This window comes from Calliopsis andreniformis, chromosome 5 (assembly GCF_051401765.1).
Source record: "Calliopsis andreniformis isolate RMS-2024a chromosome 5, iyCalAndr_principal, whole genome shotgun sequence".
In the NCBI taxonomy this organism is placed as follows: Eukaryota; Metazoa; Arthropoda; class Insecta; order Hymenoptera; family Andrenidae; genus Calliopsis; species Calliopsis andreniformis.
Genome location: NC_135066.1, coordinates 1,152,747 through 1,172,416, shown reverse-complemented (window position 1 = coordinate 1,172,416; position 19,670 = coordinate 1,152,747). Strand labels below are relative to the sequence as shown.

The 19,670-nt window shown below is 46.0% G+C and overlaps 1 protein-coding gene across 2 annotated transcripts in view; it reads right to left on the bottom strand.

Annotated features, from left to right (window-relative positions):
* Nucleotides 1–19,670, bottom strand: part of LOC143178739 (kin of IRRE-like protein 1) — a 247,127-nt gene that overhangs the window by 26,622 nt on the left and 200,835 nt on the right. For both annotated transcript variants that reach the window (XM_076377545.1, XM_076377544.1), the window contains exons 5-9: nt 16,322–16,412; nt 16,035–16,147; nt 13,542–13,708; nt 7,755–7,899; nt 5,665–5,795 (exon numbers count right to left, since the gene is read on the bottom strand). In XM_076377545.1, coding sequence (XP_076233660.1) covers nt 5,665–5,795; nt 7,755–7,899; nt 13,542–13,708; nt 16,035–16,147; nt 16,322–16,412 — 647 coding nt within the window. The remainder of the gene's footprint in view (nt 1–5,664; nt 5,796–7,754; nt 7,900–13,541; nt 13,709–16,034; nt 16,148–16,321; nt 16,413–19,670) is intronic.

Genomic DNA, 19,670 nt, shown 5'->3' with positions numbered 1-19,670 from the left:
TTGTTCTGTTTCCAGGCGAACACAGCCTGTTCGTCATCCGACTCATTTCGCAAGACTCTCGAAGTAATTAGAACTTCAAAACGTGGATTAAGTTAAGATTTACAAACCGAAAGCAAATTATATAGGAAATATCCTTGAAAATGATGGGATGATTCTGAGGCTGACTGAAGAAATACGAGTTCTGCATTTCCCTTACTTTCTTTTCATTTAGGCATAATCTGCGTCAGCTGTTACATCTTCTGATAGCCGAGAGAGTGGCATTCTTTCATTTCCATTTCTATTTATCCCTGTCTACGGTCTCCCTTTCGAGATTACACTAAGTGAACGGGCAGAGCTTACGCTCGTGAGATGAACTATTCCAGTTTCAACGTAAAATCAAACGCTGAATGAATAGCAGCATTGTTATCGTTCTAGCTTCGCTCCAAAGGATTGTTGTTGTTATTGAATATATGTGTATTGGAATCTGGTACTTTTTCCTTTGTAGCACTGTGCAAACTCTAAAACAATGCCTCAGCGCGCCTATGCCTGTCTGAAAATTCAGTTACTCTTCACAGAAGTGAAAATGTTGAAAAAACGTTAGTCGAAAAGAAGAGAGGCCACCAATGAAAACAACTATGCGTTTAAACTTTTTCCTCCATTATCGTGGATGTGAATCGCTCCTTTCGACCTGCATTTCTATGAATCGTTCCTCGCTCACGTCCTAATGTGTCCGACGAAAGAACTTGGAGAGTACCGAGTGTGCAGCTTGTGTAGTGACCGAATAGCTCCCGTGCCCACCCACGCGACTCTCGCCTTTTCTTTCTTCGCTTCTAATTCTTCCTTTTCTTCGGTGTTTTCTACACCCTGGACGTGTCGCAGACGTGCCGCGCCGCCGATAACATAAAATTTATCTTCTCTACGGCGCGTGTCTTCTAACCGGGAAAAATATATTTTAATCCTCTCTATGCTTCTTGGAATCCCTAAAGAGGATTTTCAGATAGCTGGCTTAGATTTGCCTCGCCTTTTCTATTCCACATTTCCACACCATACACGATATTCCATTTTGAGTGGGTGAATTTAGGAAACCGTCTCGACGGAGGAAACTTATATAAACACCAATTCTATTAAGGCAAATATCTTAGTTAAACTATGTGTAGCTTGTTGTGGGACGCGCTATGCATGTAGTAGTACATGCAAATGAATCGCGAAACTTGGTCAACTGCTGGATCGAAATAGTTAAATTGAGAGTTCGCCTTATAACAGTTGACTGATTATACCATAGAATATACTATAGTTAGTTAAAGCTTAAAACCGCGTGGTTGTAAGAACACGGCGTAGTGTAGGTAATTGAAGAAACGTAAAGACGGTTATCAGGTTTTCGTGCAGGTTATATACACGAAGAATTTCGCAATCCATTAAGTTCTAACTGTCCTTCTGTTTTGTTCGTCCATTGCTTTAACGTGGACGCGACGAGAACTCGTAAATTCCGGCACTTCTGTAATGCACGGCGCGTGTTTACCCCCTTTCAACCCCCAGTTTGTTCCTTTTCGGCTCCGGGGAAGGGACACTTCCGCTTCAGGGGAAAAAACAATGTTTCTGCCAGTATCCAGTGCGGGCAACTCCTTCAGAAGATTTGTGGCGGAGGATTTCGTGGCTCGTCGCGCAGGAATCGTCCGAAAATTTTTCATCGCGATTATATCGGCTGCATCGTCGTGACGGTTAAGCAGAAAAATTGTTTCGCTGCTGGCGAACCATCCCTCCCGCCCCATTTCTTTTGTTTTAAAGCAATTTATCATCGGTGTGGCGAGGAGAAATCGCGTGCAACCAGTTATCCAGAGGTTCGTTAAGTTCGGAGTTGGTTACTAGCTGACGTTAATATTCTGCTCCGCTTCGTGTACACCAATCGCATCTCATGCATTTGCTTTGTTCCAGCATCAAAGGGCACGCAATACTATCTTCATCGTCCCTCTCGGTTCAAAGAAATCGAGACGATCCTCAAGATTCGACGAACTAGGTGGTTGAAGGTAGGCAACGAGGGCTGATGCAAGACGCGATTTCAGTTAGCAGGGATGATGCATTGCAGCCTGGAATGCGGAAGAACGAAAAAGCCAGCCAGGGAACTAACGAAAATCGGAGATGCCTCTCAACTTCCATACATGTCTGCAGCTAAGCAGACATATATAATATAGCTACAGTTAAATTCTACCTTTTACAAGGAGACCATCTAAATTGGCTGTTTCTAGGATGTGTCTTTGATATTTCAGTGCTGCGAATGATGAGAAAGGGTTGCACGAATTGCTAGGTTTGATGTTTCATCGATGCAAGTACTTTGAATATCGCAAGGGAGAAGGATTAGGTAGGGAACTACTCCATTTGCACTTTCGAGACTCTTACTCAATCGAGGGGTGGTTTCATTGACACGTACTTAATTTCTAATAGCTCTAGGGTCTAAGATAAACATCCAACGCCTGCTCCGTAAACGAGATTGGTTGCGCGAAACGGGGAGAAAGGAGGGAATCCAACTGATTCGCCGAGGGACTCGGTTGACCGTAGGGCAAGATATCCGCTTCGATTTCACCGGATTCGCTTATCTTCGAACGAAAACTCGCGAGATAGGAATCCGACGAAACGGAGCGTTCCTCCTCGCCTCGTTCATAGACGGTGACTTTAAACGGAATTCCGGTGCGCTAGCTCGATTGCGACTCCGGTGAAATTGATTGATGTACGGCCCGCCGAATCCGCCGACACGCCACCCCCTTTTAAGCTTGGATCGCAACCCTCTGCGATTCCTACCCCACCCGGCTGGGTCTCCACATTAAGTTCCGGACTTGCCGGATTGAATTTCGCGCGGGAAGGAAATGCACTCGGCCGATTCATTGCAAGAAACCCCATTACCCTCTCCTCGTTCCCACGACTGATCGGTGTACAAAAGCAATAACGTCGATTTGGAAATCAAATAACGGTGCAACCGCTTGGAATCTAAACTTTCGTCCAATTTTCCCTTTCACTTTGTCCCTTTGCTCGCCGTCCTTTTCCTCTTTTCCTGAAACCCCCCCGCACTTTCAATTTTTATTGCCGTTTCCTTCTACTTTCTTTATTATTCGCTCTTACCATTCTCCATGTTTTTCACCGACCTAATAACTAAACTTCGCAACTCCTAAAGCGTTTATTACTCCCTGGACTTTCATTTCGCAGTAGTAGACCAAAGATATGTTGCGCTTCGAGCAGACTTTCGTTTTCTAAATGAGACTGATCATTTTGGAAGCCAGCCTGATTATACGTGGGTGTATCGACGACGGTATCAGAATTATGAGAAGCCACTCCCCTTCTGTACTTAGGTGGAGAGCATTAATAGGTTCCTTCCGGTTGTCTAGTCGGTCAATCCACTTTGCCAAAGAAGATGAAGAGTCGGGAGAATGTTTCAGTGGCCACCCTTGGACGGTCGATTGGCTCGTCGATACTTCGCGTAGCTACAGAACGTCTCCATTGTCCCCGTAAATGGTAGGGCCAGCCTAATCACTGTACCCCATTGTAGTCGCTATTCTACTTTCCTTCTTCTTTTCAGTCCTTCTTCTTCAATCCCTTATATCTCGTCTCTGTCTCTTTTCCACCACTTCCTTCCATTCACACCACCTCTTCTTTTACTCACTACTCTTTCTCCGTCTTTACGATCGCCATTCGAGAGGTTACTGCCGTCGGCAATGGCTCCAAGCGTTTTTTTAAGGCCGACTGTTCGGAATCCTGGTTCGATTGCTACCTTGGGATTGATTGGCAGATAGAACGTGCCGATGACCTCTTGTAGTTTCTAGGCAAGCCCTTCTAATCGAGGGAAAAGGCCCTGCTGCTCGAAGAAACCCTTCCGAGGGTACTTATTCGTTTGTATGCGAGTAGGTTGTATTTCCAAGTACCGATAGAAGTGAATTAACGAGTCGGTGCTATGTCTCACTCAGCTGAACTTTTCATTTAACCATACTAACACTGTCTGAAGCATAGCTGCTGCTCCTTCGTACTCAGTTACATTCAAGATTCGCACGTTTACCCAATTCTGGAAATAATCAATGAGCAGTGTCCATGTTCGCTTTGATTTTAAAAGTTCCTGTGATGATTCACGAGGTTTCATCTATAGCCATGTTTACGACGCTTCTATAAATCGAGTTGAAACAGCAGATTGGAATCCATTAATGAGACTTCTGGAAAATGCTCGCAATCTCGAGGCGCGGAGGTTTGAGCTGACCAAGAAGAATGCGCAACACGAGTCAAAGGAAAAGTCGACGAAGGGTTTAAAAGGGAAGAATCGTGAATGGTGGAGGAGAAGTAGCCAACTACTTTCGCGGAATGAAGTTGGATCATATTTTTAAGATGCAATTTCGACGGAAATCTCTTATGCCGTAGCAGCTGCTACCAGGCTACCGTTAGTCTGGCATTCCTTGTGAACTACGACATGTATTCGAAGAAAGATCCTTCGACTAAACGTAAAGAACGAGGCGGACGAGAAGTGGAACGAGTCGGGATTAAACAAACGAAGAAAAAGGGAAGTGGAAGCAACGAAGAGAGTACGCGTGAGAGTGGATGGTATTTCTAAACTATATAATGAAGATGTTAGGTACCCAATAAGCATCAAAGATTTCAAGAAATTACACTTGTCTCGTGACCAGCAATCGCAGAATAGACAGAAAAAGAAAAGGACCGAGAAGAGCATTGGATAATCGCATTTACAATTACGCTCAGAAATGTCCTAGTGCTTTTTTCATCGTGGAACAATCGTCGACAATCTCATAGAGGAGGGCAGTAACAGAAAATATAACGAGAATTACATTACTCATCGAACAACTCATTCTTCATGAAAATAACCGATGTTTAATGAGAGGGAGAAAAAGAATTACAAAGACTATTCTCATCCAAATCGATAAATGTAATTTCAGCCATAACGACGCGACCGCGACACGACGCAACGGGTGGAACGACGACGACGAGACATCCTAGAAATCTTTTATCCTCTCATGGCATAAATCTGACGGGGCCATCACGATCGGCTTTCAACGCTTGTTTCGCGTTGCTGCTAAGTCTTCACTGCTCTAACGGGGCTGCATGAGAACGCGCCTGCCGAACGACCTCATATATTATGCAAATAAAGGATTTAAAGTTTTACCCAGTGCTCGATATACGAGGCATTACGCGGGATAAGATCGCGCCGCTACGTTACACCGACGAACCTGCCATCGAAGTCTCTCTAAGCTTCGTGGATGTTGTGACGTAAATTATCTGTACGCCATTTTCTTTACAAATTTACAAACTTGCACATTCCGCTGCTTTTTGTTCGCAAAACATTTTTATTCATTAATCTGGCGTATTAGGTACGTACTCTGGATATTGTAATGCGGTAAGTGCAAGGAAAGGATATGCTGTACGTCGCGAGATACGGAAGATTTAATAACAACTTCGCGATATACCTAGGCGAGTGGGATGAAAGGCTGTACTCGAAGGACCAAAATGTAACTTCGTTAAGAAACAGGCGACTCCTTGTGCATACCATCGACGAACGCGGCGTAATGTAATCGAAACTTTCGACGAACCGGTATATTTTACAAGCATGTGCATTACAAGGACGCACACAGAATATTCTCTTTCGACAATTTTAGTTTCCCTAAGTACTGACGCATAACTAATAGACGAGGCTGCACTTACATCGTGTATCCACGTTAACTTCGACCAGGGTGGATTAGCTCTGATGTGACACTCGAAGTAGACGTCATCGCCTTCTTTGATGTCTTCGGGACTCAAGGTGGATCCTAGGTTCAAAGACACGATAGGAGGATCTGTAAGAAAGAAAAGAGGACAGGCAATTATTACGAAATTCCATGGGTCGTAGGGAAAGAAAGAAGACCCCGAGACTTCAATTTAGACAAATTTCTTGTTGAAGGATCGTAACAATTGTTTTTGCCCTCCAGCTGTACAAATTCTTTCTAGCATCTCGATTTCTCGGGCTGATGTAGCTATATCCTTGAAATAATTCTGGTATTTTCCTCGCTGCTTGTATCTCCTATTTACCGTCTTCATTAGTTTAATCATACCAGACCCTCTTACCCTGTTTCCTCTTCCCGGAGTTTATTCTTCGGGCGTTCTCGCAGGATTTTATCGCGCACCACGATAAATTTTCCCCTCGTTTTCGGTGGTCCTTCTACTCTCCACCCTCGACCCGGCGTACTGGTCTTTCGAGAGATAGTATTAATTAGCGCGATCGCGTCTGCTTCTTCGTCCAAAGTCCTGCTGTTTTTTGACCCTTGATCCTTTGTTGCATGCTGGCTCTGTGTCTCCCCTTGTTTTTCCCTGTTCCGCCTCGTTCGGGATCGCAATAAATTGCCTGCTGCTGCTGCTGCTGCTGCTGCTGCTCTTGCTACTTTCTTTCCGTTTTCTTTCACGTTTCCCCCGAATCAAGACTTTGTATGGGTGGAAACGAAGAGGAGGAGCGGAAAAAGTCAGTACGCGTTGCCGAGGTAATGCGTAATTCCAACGATGCTTCGAGACGGTCAATATAATTGGATACGCGACGTGACGTCATTTCCCGTACTCTTGCACGTTTCCTTAATAACTTCCTGGAGATACTCTTTCAGACCATCGATGTTTCTTTTCTTGCGACGGATACTTTGCAAAACCTCGGGAAACTGGCTACATATCTGGGTTCTTGTTTTTCATCTTCATTTGTGTCCTCCGCGTAACTCGTTTGTGGTATTGCAGGGAAGACAGTAATCTCATTAAGTCTGAAACTATTTTTTGATCACTTGGGTATAGTGATTGAAATTTCCATTTGAATTCCCAAGTATCCTGCGCCTACTGTCACGCAATATGTAGCAGTAAAGAGCGATAAATTTCTCTACCGTCCGATAAACCGTACTGGCCATCAGTTTCGACGCAGTCGTCGTCCTGGTGGCAGGTGTGTCCGGTGTAACAAATAAAAATAATCTCGTAAAAACGTATATTTTCATGGTCGCATGATCCCGCGGACCAGAAGCGAGCGATCGTTTCGTTTTTATGCAATGGCTAAATTTGCTATAGTGAAATGCGAAAAGCCAGCCACGCTACGTAAAAAACGTCTCGCTGTGACGACTTTCTAACCGACTTGACGGGCACGGTGGAAATAGGTATCGGTAAAAGAAAATCCATACAGAGGGTTGCACGAGCAGGGTGAGTCGAACCGTCAAAGTAGAGTTCAAAAACGAAAAAGAAAATAACGCGGTAGCACACAGATCGACTAAAGTAACGCATTTCATCGACGGTTTCTTTCGTTTTACGAGTTGTCCTTCTCTATGTGCCGCATACATTTTTCTCGCTTTTACGATCAAGCGGATCACGAAATAGGTTCCACGTAGGCGCGCAACGATCGGTCTCGTTGAATTTCGACTGTAATTCGCTCGAAATCCGGCCGAGGCAATTTTATTGTGGTTGTAAAAGAAAAGAAGCAGAGGGAGGGTGCGAAAAGAAGAAGATGGAGGAACGGAAGCACGTGTTCGACGTAAAAATACTCGTAAATTGGTCGATTTCACGAATGCGTCTCGAAGAAAGATGAATATATCGATACTCTATTCTTTTTTATGAGGCTCGCGCGTAAGGCGTATGCATGCATTAAGATCCGTGGCTTGAACGTTAAATAAGTTTTGGATTCATCGAATATGCATTTAACGTCGCACATGCTCGTAAAAAGTTAGCTGGATAAAGGAACTTCGACCACTGCGAAAGGAGCAATGAAATAGATAGGTACATGTTTATCGTATACTTACAAACGACGTCGATTTTCCAGGATTTTTCCACAAACAATCCCGTCACATTTGGATTCTCCGCCCTACAGGTGATCGATTTTCCGTGATCCTCCACCCCAGGCTCGAACTCCACCAGGCTCACTGTCCGATTCTCTGATCTCTCCTCCTGCAAATACATTCAAGGTTAGTGAGGGTATCTAGGCAGACTTACTTTCGTTTTTGCCAAATATGTTGCTGTTTCGTTAGTTTTGGTAGAACGATTTGGCTTCTGCACTTTTGCTTAGCTCACACAGTATCCTTTTTGCTCGGGCGACCGTCACTTTTGAAAATAATAATTCCACGGTGTGGCGTTTCATAGATTTTGTTTGAAGCAGCGTCCCTCGGTCCAATTCCGCGGCTCAAGATGGCGAGAAACGAGAACCGCCGCGCCACACCGAGAGGAGAGGATAAAAAGAGAAGAAGAAAACGGGAAAACGAGTTCGACGGCACTCGGTATGGTTAATTTTGGTTATATTAAGGCCGAGAGGCGGACCGTAAGCAACGCCCGGCTGCAACATCTGCTGGAAATTCATTCCTGCTAGCCCAGACTCGAAAGGACCCGAGAGTCCTGCTAACGCCGTTGGAATCCTTTCTGAAAGAGCGCCGCCGGATTCTGCCGAGCGTGAATTTTACCGGCGCGGCGGCTTCTGACGCGAGATTCCCCGCCGTCGCGTTTTTCCATTTATTTTTCCGTCCGCTTCGCGAGAAAAAGGAAAAGAGCAGCCGCTACTTCGACCCGGAATTTCGTTTCAAAGCGTGTCAACCGATACTCTGGCCGACGCGAAAGGAGCGCTAAGAGGTCGAAATCAAAACTTTCCTCTTCCGTTGCTCCTTTACTATTTCCTTTACCCCCTTTCACGTTCTCCTTTTCTCTCTCTCCCCCCCCCCCTCTCTCTCTCTCTCTATATATATATATATATCCCTCTTTCGCCTTCTCGCGCGCACGACTCGAGTTTCCTCCACTTCTTGCGCATAGAGAAAGAATTCCGAGTTATCCGACCGCTGAAATTATACTTTTCCGCGCGCGGGTCTAATTTTCCTCGCTCGAACGTTTCCTCGTGCACGATCTCCGCAAAAGCAGAAAGAAAGAAAGAAGGAAAAAAAGGGGGATGCGCAGAGTCGTTGCGGAATTTCATTTAGAAATATTTATAAGGTCTTAAGTGCACCGATGCGCCGGCACCGAGCCGGAAATAAAGATAATATACCGCACGATTATACGTGGTTCTATCGCAGTTTTCTCGGCGCTTTTGCGCCGCTAACGAAATGCTTCCTGGCCGTGGCTACGTAATACGGGGCGCCTAAAGACAGCCTGGATATGACTATAGGATAATCGGGATGGTAATGCGATAGAAGCGGTCTACGTGTTCCGCCGCTCATAGGATCTGCTTACGTTAATATCTGTCCTCGACTCCCCCTATTTCGACACCTCGACTGGTACCCACCTACCCTTTCTTTCCAAGGATTCCCGGGACCACCTATACCGTGCAAAGCCTCGCTTAGAGGCTACATTTTATTATCTAACCCTTAGAAGCCTCGCCAGCGGGAATTTTAAGGAGGCACGTCGCCACTTCCCTCGTCATCGCGAAAACGAGCCACGACGCACCCTTATCGCATCCTCTTTCACCTCCTTTTAGCCCTCGATCTCTGTCGCCGAAGAAAATCCGTTGAATCGTAACCTCTAGTCTGTCGAGCACCTTAACGGAGTTAAGTAGAATTTACTTGAAACGATTATGCGCTGAGCTTTTAATTTTTATGCGCAGATAACGTTAAGCGAAAGGATTCCGTCCACGAGCGGTTAAGTCTGATTGTTAATGTCGTTATTGTTTGTCTTTGTTCGGGAACGCGAAAATGGACTCGTTAAATCGCTCCAAAGTACCCTGATGGTGTGCAATATCAAAGATAAGACGACCTAGAATTCATTCGAATTCCGCCCGTTTTCTGAATATTTCATGCGCGAAAAGGCGTTGTTCCATCTATGAATCTTCACACGTAGGTATTCTGTCTGCGGATCTCGTCAAAGAATTTTAATTTCACCGCACAAAAGTTCGACTCGGCGAACGCTCCGACTACTGAGCCCGGCACATCGGCTCCGTCGTCACGGAGACGGTTGTTTTGCTCGAATTAGAATTCGGCCGTGTTTCCATCGGTGGCTGTCGTTTACTCCGTTAATCAGTCTGTGCAGCAGGCATCTTGGTCTTCCCTCCTAGAGAGAACGAGACCGCTGGCAGAGAGCGGGAAGCAGAGAGAGAATATTGCGACTGCTGGTGCGCGGATACGATGAAACGAGAAGGCGAGGCGAGACGGGGCAGGGAGAGACGAAGCGTCGTTAAGCGTTGCGGCCAGGGCTTGTTAATGAACTACGCGAAATTAATTAGGGCCGCGCGTCAACGTGCTGGAGACAACGGTAGCGCGCAGCTCGGTGTACACGTGTGCCACAAGTTACATCTGTGATTCCGGATTATCGATAATGCGAGCGCCTCAAGCTTTGCGCCCTACCGTCGTAATTTAGGTCCGAGCGTAGGTATCTGCTCGCTCCCTGGAACGGGAGATTACCTTGGATATCCGGAAGATTACTAGGGACTGGTCAGCTCGCGCGCCTATTCGATCTTCCCCTCTATCGACGAGTATATTACACATTTTAGCTGTGGTATTCCTCTCGAGCTGGAGCTTCTTTTAATGCTTGCGAATACATAATTAAACCGATACAGATACAGCGTAACAGTTACAGCGTAACGAGTGGATGCAAAAAAGGGATACGTGCTAATTGATGTGCTAATTGATATGCTAAGAAGGGCCTGAATGCGTGAGAGCGAACTGGTTGAATCGAAGGTATATTTAGCACACACAGCTACTTGTATCGTTAACTTTACTCAACTTTAGCTACTTTGTCGAGTCAGATTTCTTTCTATGCGACGAAATCGTAGCAGTTACGCTATTATGGTTCCATAATAAAATTCAAGCACTATATCCTTGACGGTGCAACCTCAACAATACAAAGAAAATCTGGCAGCTACTTATAGTTTTCGTCTTCGAGACGAGAAGCAGCGATTCTTGATGGAAAATACTCGGCTGTAGCTTAGCCGGCATTTCTGCGAAAATACGCTCTATTCGAGGCATGTAGGTATGTGGGTGCATTATCGGTGAGCCTCGAATATTCCCATCATCCCGAACGCCGATTTTCGCAGCTCGATCTGAAAGGGCTTCTAATTTCGTAACGCATCGGCGGATGGAAACTCGTAGTTATGGCGGCTTTCAGAGGCGGCGAAACGCGCCGCTACCCGTCACAATCTTTCTCCTCATCGCATTGGCTTGTTCCATTTCGTCGGTGAAATCCACGGTTCTGCTAATATCGTCTGAACGAAACCACGTCTGCATTTTGACGTTCTTCGACAAGATATTCGCTAAAGCTCTCACCCTCTCCGATTCGATTTCCTATTGATTCGTGAAAAATTCTTTGGATCGAAACGCGATACCGCGATTACTGTGGTCAAGCTTTATCGATTCTGACGTTGACATCTGCTTCCCTCGCTGATGATAAGTTCATTGGGGTAATAGCTAGTGTTAGGACAAAGGGGTCGCAGCACTTCATCGTATACCGAATATATCTTGGCAGGTTCATTTTGTGGCCAATAGCAATGCTCTTCGTGGTTACATTATTGGAAATGTCGAATGCCACAACTTCGAATTGACGATTCTATCTATATTGGGTGGTTCAATGGGCTCTCTCGTATATCGGACTTTTCAAAATACGGTAAATTCATAGTATGATTTTCAAGAATCCTCTAACTATAGAGGATTTTAAGATATCTAAGATTAGTATCTTTAGAAACTTGTCGTCATTTTGAATAATTTCTCCTAAAGAATATGCGGTTCCAATGAAGCTTGGTCTTCTTCTTGGTCTTTCGATCGTATTCCTACTGATCGTATAAACTGACTAACACTTGCTGCATATTGTTGCGACTCCGTGGTCTGAGTTAGCCCGACAGCTTGGCCTAAACGCTGGGAACAAAGGAAGACCGAGGAAGAGCGAGGAAACGTTCGCCGTAGCGCGGAGGATCAGTTAAACCGAGCGGTGCTTAATTGGCAATTAGCATGGGGCCAATGAAAATATCTGGAGTCGACAGGTGTGGCTGCTTAATTCAATCGGCACAGCTCGAAAACGCTGGGCCTCCAATCGTACCCTTCAGCCAGCCCCTTCTCCCGTTTCGGGCTCGCACAATCGGATGCGACTCGAACCAAGCGAATCCAATCCGTTCAAGAAGAGTACCAATCCTCGCTTCATCCTTCTTCTCCTAGCCCACTTCTCTCTCCGCTTCTGTCCCACCGCTCGGACCAGTTCCACTTGCCCGACGTCTTCGTCCCTCGCTCTCGTCCTCCCGGAGAGCTTTGACTCTCTGTTTCTGCGCCGAGAACCTCTCCCAAGGGAAAGATTCGCTGCCGAGGGGTATAGTTATCGGTTCCCCGGAGCGTTTCGACCTTTTCAACCTCTCCCTCTCGTCTTCTCTTTTCCGTACCACCCCCGGCAGCGTCTTCTTTCTTTCTTTCTTTTTGATCCGGCGCGGCAGCGAGTCTCGGCAGACCTCTTTCGAGCCAGTTCGATCTCTTTTCTCGTAACTCTCCCCGAGTTACTGCTGGAAAATCGAGCCGGCCACGATTTAGCCACTGCTGCCGGTGAAAACTCTTTGCTGCGTCGCGTCGCCTCGAGTCGCCTCGAGTCGCCAGGAATCGATGGGGCTCGTTAGCGACCGATCGTTTTTCAATCGTGGAAACGGCAAGATCAGTTACGAGCTGCGAGTATTGCCACGAACGAACGAATCCGCGTGAAAACGGAGGAATTACTCGAGACATCGGCGTCAGCCGCAGTCACGCGTTCGAATCGAAAATTCGTCGCGTCCATCGTCGATCGAGTTTCGCGCACGTGCGCTGCTAATGAAGGCTGGCCAGAGGGAACATTAAGCGGTTGTAGCGAGACGTAATTTACGGGATGGACAGTCTGATTTAAATTTAAAGGAAGCGAAATTGAAATACCTCGGCGTCAGGACGCGTTACCGTATTTCATTGTAGCCTCGGTCCAGTCCTCGACGACGGGCCTGGTTAATTAACGAGCACGGGTTTAGTTATAATAAGCAGCTTAGCTGTTAATTAAATGCTGCCGCCTGCCTTTTGTTCGTCTCCCAGGACACGACAAATTTCGCGAAGATGACGTGCTAATAATTAGAAAGCGATAGCGAATGGATTATCCGGTCTATTCCACGCTTGCTAACTCGAACAATACATAGTTCCATCGACCGTGACTGGCGAACCCTTTCGACCAGCGACACGGTGTCGGTAAGTTACTCAGTTCGTTATACCTAGTTGATTTCCTAGTGTTATCTAATGCATGGAGGAGTAGAATTTCACTCTAAACGACCATGAAACAAGTCCATCAAAAATTTATGCAAATGTGGCTCCTCTTGCGACAGCGCTTTACAACCAATGGTATAAATGCTAAGCAAGTTCTGGAAGGAAATTGGTTAAGACTAATTGCATTTTTTGTTTTCTCGAGGAAGATAAATAATTAAAGCAGCAAAATTACGTAATTTGCCGTCCTAGTTATTTCTCCACAGAAGAAAAATCCAAAGAAAAATTGTCTCTAAGGTCCAATGAGAAAAAAGGGAGATAATAAGAAAAGGTGTTCAAAGACAGAACATACGCTGAGCCGCTCGAGACTCTTCAAACAGAATAAAGAGTCTGGATACAAGGTTATTATTTTTCATTTTCTTTTCTTACCGTGGTGTGCTTGAGCTGTCTTCTTCGTCCCTTATACCAAGTGATCACCGCTGGTGGCCTCGAGCCCGTGGTCTCACATTCTACCTCGTACCGTTTTCCAGCCAGCAGAGATTCGCTCCCGACTTCTTTCTTCCCCGGCCTTCTCACGATCACCGTCAAAGGTTTCACTGCAAGCCAACGATACTGCCGGTTAATCGATCGATGCCGAAATACTCGGGAGCCCGAACGATCTGTCGTTACCGAACGTGGCGCATAATACGTCACCCCCTTTTTTTTCGAATCACCGAGTCCCGCAATCACGCGAACCGACGACGCTAATCGGGCGTGATAATTAAAGTGAACCGATAATTAAGGCGGACAAACGAGCGGTAGGAGGGTACGTGAGCCCGATGCAAATCGTGTCGACCGATTTAACGTTGTAAAACCCGAGCGAATCGGCGAATCGGCGAATCGGCGAATCGGCGAATCGGCCAATCGTCAGTCATTTGTCATTTTCGAACTAGTCGTATATTTTGCCCGCGTTTCTACGCAAAAATAGAAACTAACCGTTCGTCAAACCCTTCACCACTTGCTCCCTGTTACGGTGTTCCGTTTTTCAATGGAAAAACCAACGAGAAATATAAAAGGCTGGAGCGGAGAACAAAGAGTAATCCGTTTACGAATTATTCGGCGAATTCTTTTTAAGTTTCTCTCCGATAACGATCATTACTCGCGGGGTAAACATTGATTTTTCCGCGCGTGTGTAAACGCGCGGAACGATACTGTTCGATGGTGTACAACGGGCAGGCGACGATCGCTTTGACGGACGATAAATCCGCGTTTCCAATTGGCCAATATCAGCCAGATACGATCCGTTCGTGCGTGAAATATGAAAACTACGAGGATACGTTCGTGCTCGTGTACACAGCCGTTCCGTTTCTGTTCACCGCCCGCGATAATCAGTCTCGGTATTTTTCTCGTTCGTTCCTTCCGGTACGTCTCGTTTCGGTTCGTTTGTCCAGCACGGCCTCGTTGCGATCGTGGAATACCAACGAAAAAGACTGACTGTTCGATTTTATGTTAACGAGCGCGCAGGCATTCCGCCGGATGCGTTGCATTACAAATTTTTCAGCGAACGAACAACAGGCACAGTGCGCGCTATCACGTGCCTGCAAATATTTGATTTTCCGTATTTTCGGAATCGCCGCGCGGCGTCGCGCGGCGTCGCGCCGCCCCGACCTTTTCGATTATCCGAGATTTCGTCGATCCCTCGAGCACTAGTACAGCAACAGCTCGCTTCTCGTCACCGTTCGCGGCTTTTTTAATTTCTCTTTCGTTTTTTGTTCCGCCAGCCATGAGATGAATACACGCCGGATGGCATGGTCACTTGGTCCAGGTCGCGAAAATCAAAGAGCGAGCATCGATCAATCTCTCCTGGCTCTCTTCGCTCACCCTCTCACCCTCTCATTCCCTCGCAGCCTCTTGCTTCGTTTCGCTGCCCGTTTCGTTATCTCTGTGCCCGAAGCGCACAATTTTTTTGTTCGTTCACCGTTATGATGGGTATTCTCGTTCACCAATGACGACTCTTCAATTTCGTTGTTCGCTTCGACAAAAATTTCGTGACTTTCGGAAGCACTGATAATTCAGCGCCGATCAATCACGTGCGTCGATCCAACTAAGTTTTCCTTTTTCTCCGTGCACGAATTTTTTAAACTTCGTGGACCAGCAAATGAAGAAAAGAAGAGAACGACGGGCAGACACTTTTAAGACTCTGTCTACGTGTAACAGTTAACTAGCGAGTGGAACTCTTTAAGAAGCAAAAATCAGGTCGCGGATTTCGTGAAACCGGTAGTTGCCTCTTTTTCGAGGAAGACGATAAGAGAGAAAACGGGGCCTCTCTTTGGGGGCGTATCACCCTTCATCCAACTTCTTTCTTGTCGGTCGTTACGGTGAGGCCATCAGGAGGCAGCAGATAATTGATCTATGAATTTTTCAGTTTACTCTCAGAATTAGTGTTTCATCGTTCCAGGTTATGGGGACGGCCGCGCGTTAACGAAGGATTCTAATTTTGCAAAAGGCCAAGGTGTATCCCGGTTTCATGGTTCTTTCGGCTTCCTCTACAACGAGGAGGACTGGCGGGATGGATGAGCCGGGTGGGGCTCCAGGCTGGATTTAATATATTTCTCGTCTTATCTCGCCTTATCTTCCCTTAAAGGCGATTCACAGCGGCGAGGGAGCAAAAGGATGTTGGCCCACTTTCGCTGTCTCGTAGATCTTATCGTTAATGCGGGACGAGATAGGCTTGGGGTGAGGCCTCTGATTTGTTAGCCACGCGATAAGAATTTGTATCTACTTCTTGTCTTTATTTCATTCTTCTTTTAACAGCGCGGCGTTTCGCCATAGTACGAGGATCAACCCGACTCCACTCCCAAGAGATTGGACGTTACCTCTCTTACTTTTTGAGACCCGTTTCTCTCAAGTTAATGTTCGAAAATTGCGCAAAGTGTTACTTACGGTTAAGTTCCAAGGAAATCGAGGACTCCTTTGGCTCGATCAGGTCCGTATTTCGCGCCTGGCAAGTGAAATTCGCTCCGAGGTCTGCGCGATTGATGGGCTGCAAAGTTAACCTACCGGAAAAGATTGGTACTAGTATAAGTACAATGTCATCGACGCGGAGAAAAAGCAGGTCCAAGTAAAACAGGTTTCTTACGGGCACATTTTTTAAGTAACAATTTTACGGCAATTATTACAGCTAGAAAAATAGTGCGAAGATTGTGGAAGAGAAGAAAAACTCTTGGTACCTGTTCTCAATTACGTCGCCAGCATTCTTCTCGTATTCTTCATCCTTGACTTGACCGTTGACGAGCCACCGAACCATTGGCTCCGGCTTGCCTGCAAAACGTAAATTAATCAACCGTTAAAATCAGATGGTTTCTGAAGGTACTGGCTTAATAAACGATTCGATCGAACTTAACAATAGAGTCGTGGAGCGATTTACGCAAAAGTAATCGAGAAGATTCCGCGAAGGCTATGGAAGGGGTAGAAATCGTATATAGAGGGCAACGACTCGCGGAAAGTGGTTTCGACCGACAAGGAAGTCGTCGAACCGTTCTGTTCTCGGAACCAAAGGAAAAGAAGGGCACGAAGGGGCGAGGGAGTGAGGAACACGAGTGGACAGGGGGATATGACGGAAGCCGAGACAGAGCTACTAAAGGGTAGATGAGTTTCCAGGAACTTTTAAATTAGCCGATGCCCGGGAGTTTTCGATGCGGTGCTCTTCAGACAAAAACCAGCAAACTTCAGCTGGTCGCTTCAATAACCGCGCGTTACAGTTTCTCGTTTCACCGAGGTGGATCGATAAATATCAATTATAAAGCGACAGACGAACGAACGAAGGATCAAAGCGTCTGAAATATGAGAGACTATTTACAGCAGGCACGGTTTTGCCCAGTAAATATTACAGATCGTGCATCCAGGAGGCTTTCTCATGTTGAACAACTTTTCACAGACTAATGAAATTGAAAGAGGAAGTGCTATTTTCAAAGTTTTATACGTTTTCTAACACGCTGTGAAAATAGAGAATCTTCGAACTGCTTTTTTAAAATAAATCCTCCACTTCGGTTTGTCATTGCGAACGGACTAAAATTTGCTCAACCTCAATTCGCCTTTAACCTTGTTTAATATGGAGCAGAAGAATCGATGATTAAATACCGTTCCTCGTATAATAGTAGGTTACAGTATCATAGGATTCGAGCGGCGGAAAAACGACATTTCATATGCGGCAACCTAATAAATAAGGGTACTTCCGATCCCCTTAACCGGTCGCCCCTCGCAATGTACGTGCTTCGCGAAAGCAGCGTTTATCGAAAATAAATGGTTCTCGAGGAGGGGTATATCCGGTATATCGTATCGAGTTCCATTCGAAGGAACGTTCCGTGGATAGACTCCGTATTATATCACGGATTTACATATCTCGCTGGAATAATACGCAGCTCCGTGGCTAGATGCATATTTTTATTGGGAAAAGCTGCCGGTTATGGTGATAAAACGAGCCGTATGATATACGAGCATTATAAGAGTCAGGTATGCGCCGGTAATGGGTGAGAAATCATAAAGGGAGAAAAACTGGTGGCGCGTCTATTGGGCGTGGAACGATGAAATTCTTCCTGTCGCTTCGAAGCTAGGAAAAGGAGTCGCGAGAGACAGAAAACGGAGCCCAGTTTCATTGTTATTCACTATGGCGTATCGGTTCCGGAATCGCAATTTAATCAGGCCCCGCGCAGCGACGCAACATCGCATCGCTGCGACACTTAAAATTGCAAGCTTGATCTCCAATGGAAGCGCAGCCAGATTAGCTCCCCGTCATTGTTATTCACGATGCCGGCCGATCTAGATTGCGTTTTAACCGTCTCTCGTTGCTTCCGATTCTCCTCCGTCTGCTTCGTCCTTCCTCTCCTGATGCAATTTTTCCACCATTCGAGCGAGAAATAACATTTTACAAGGGTTTGCTCTCGAATTATGTACAATTTCACCGTGCAACGAGGATCAAAAGTTACTCTGTAATCGCTGTGTCGTCGTTAGCTAAATGCTCCTCCAGGTTATCGAAGTCGAAGATTTTTCAACGATCGGCGTACACGGTCAGGGCGACTAGGGCGACTAGGGCGACGGGATCAAGTTCATTCGTAAGTTCGATCGTGAGATCGTTTGCATGAGTGCTTAGGGGCGAGAGCGAGGTTGCAACGGGGTTGCGTGGCTGTGGAAACTGAGAAGGAGTAGGTGGTCTGGGTTAGGTCTGGGAATGGCTTCGGTACGCCTCTGGCGTTGACTTTAACTGTCCGACTATATTCGAATTTCACCACTCGAACACCTCGGGCTCCCTTGAAACGACGACAGCGCTGGCGCTATCTACGTGGCGCGGTGCCGCGCGGAGGGGGGCACTAAACGCGGATTTTAATCCGTAGATACGGGACGATATTTTGCAGGATTAAGGCCGGTCCACAGTTCCTCGCCTACGTCTAACAAGTTTACCGTCGGTTCGAACTCTGCTTAAGGCAAATACCCGCCGGTACGACTCGAGATCCTTGCCAGATTTCCTCCCTTTGAGTCTCCTCCTTTATTCGTCACTATACCCCCTATGTAGGCGAGTGTCGAGGCTCGAGTCTATTCGTTTAATCGCCGCTTTGATTCAAGATCTCTTGATTTAGGTTTATCGGAGAAGCCTCCAAGATTAGCTGAACTTATTGCATATGCAATATTTAATTCAATATCCATGTAAAAGGAATCCGTCTCCTTACATTCGTGGCTTTAAATCAGCAACCTCTTTTGTTGTTAAATATGCGAAAAAGAACGAAGCGTAATAGAAGTTCGCGATCACGAATGCAAAGAAGAAATTTGCAATACGTTTAATGGAGAAAATCCAGTAGTTCTTACACCGCGGAGTAGGTCGGTGCCAATACGAGAAAATTGAATTCGCTTTAGAGATGTGCGACGCATTGCGTTGTTTCTGGCTTGCTCTCGTATAATTTTTAATATCTTTTATGGTGTCGTGAGTTCCAGCTCCATGCGAAGGATTGAAAAATAAATATTTTTCCCCGGTTGGCCAATACGGCGCGAACAGATTGCGATCTCGTGACATTATACGTAGGTTCACCCAAGGGAAATAGGCAAAGTGCATCCCGCTTGATGACGCGAAAGAGGAAAGATGACGCAGGGAAAAATGAGGAGCATCGTTGCCACGAGTTTCCGTTGGGGTTGGGTAATTATTCGAGCAAACTGGCTCGCTGCATTGTCTCATTAATTTGAAAAATTTAGGAGCACAAGGATTATACAAAGGAGGAAACTTGAAAAAGTCATCTTCATTTCTTTCGACATCCCTTATATCACATATACTTATGTGTATGCACCTATACTCGCGTCCGTATAAGTAAGCAATTTCACCATAGACACAAATATATAGAGATATGGAATAAAATAAAGTTGCATCGCGGACTGTAAAGACCTGTATTATTCCTAAGTGCAGAATTCAGTTTAAACCTGATCCAGATTCCTCGTGCTGCGATATACGCGTATATCTTGTATGCAAGAAGCCAGGGAGAGAGAAGAAATTTCTCTCGTTGGTCCTTCCAGGGGGTGGAGTGGTGAGAGATAGGG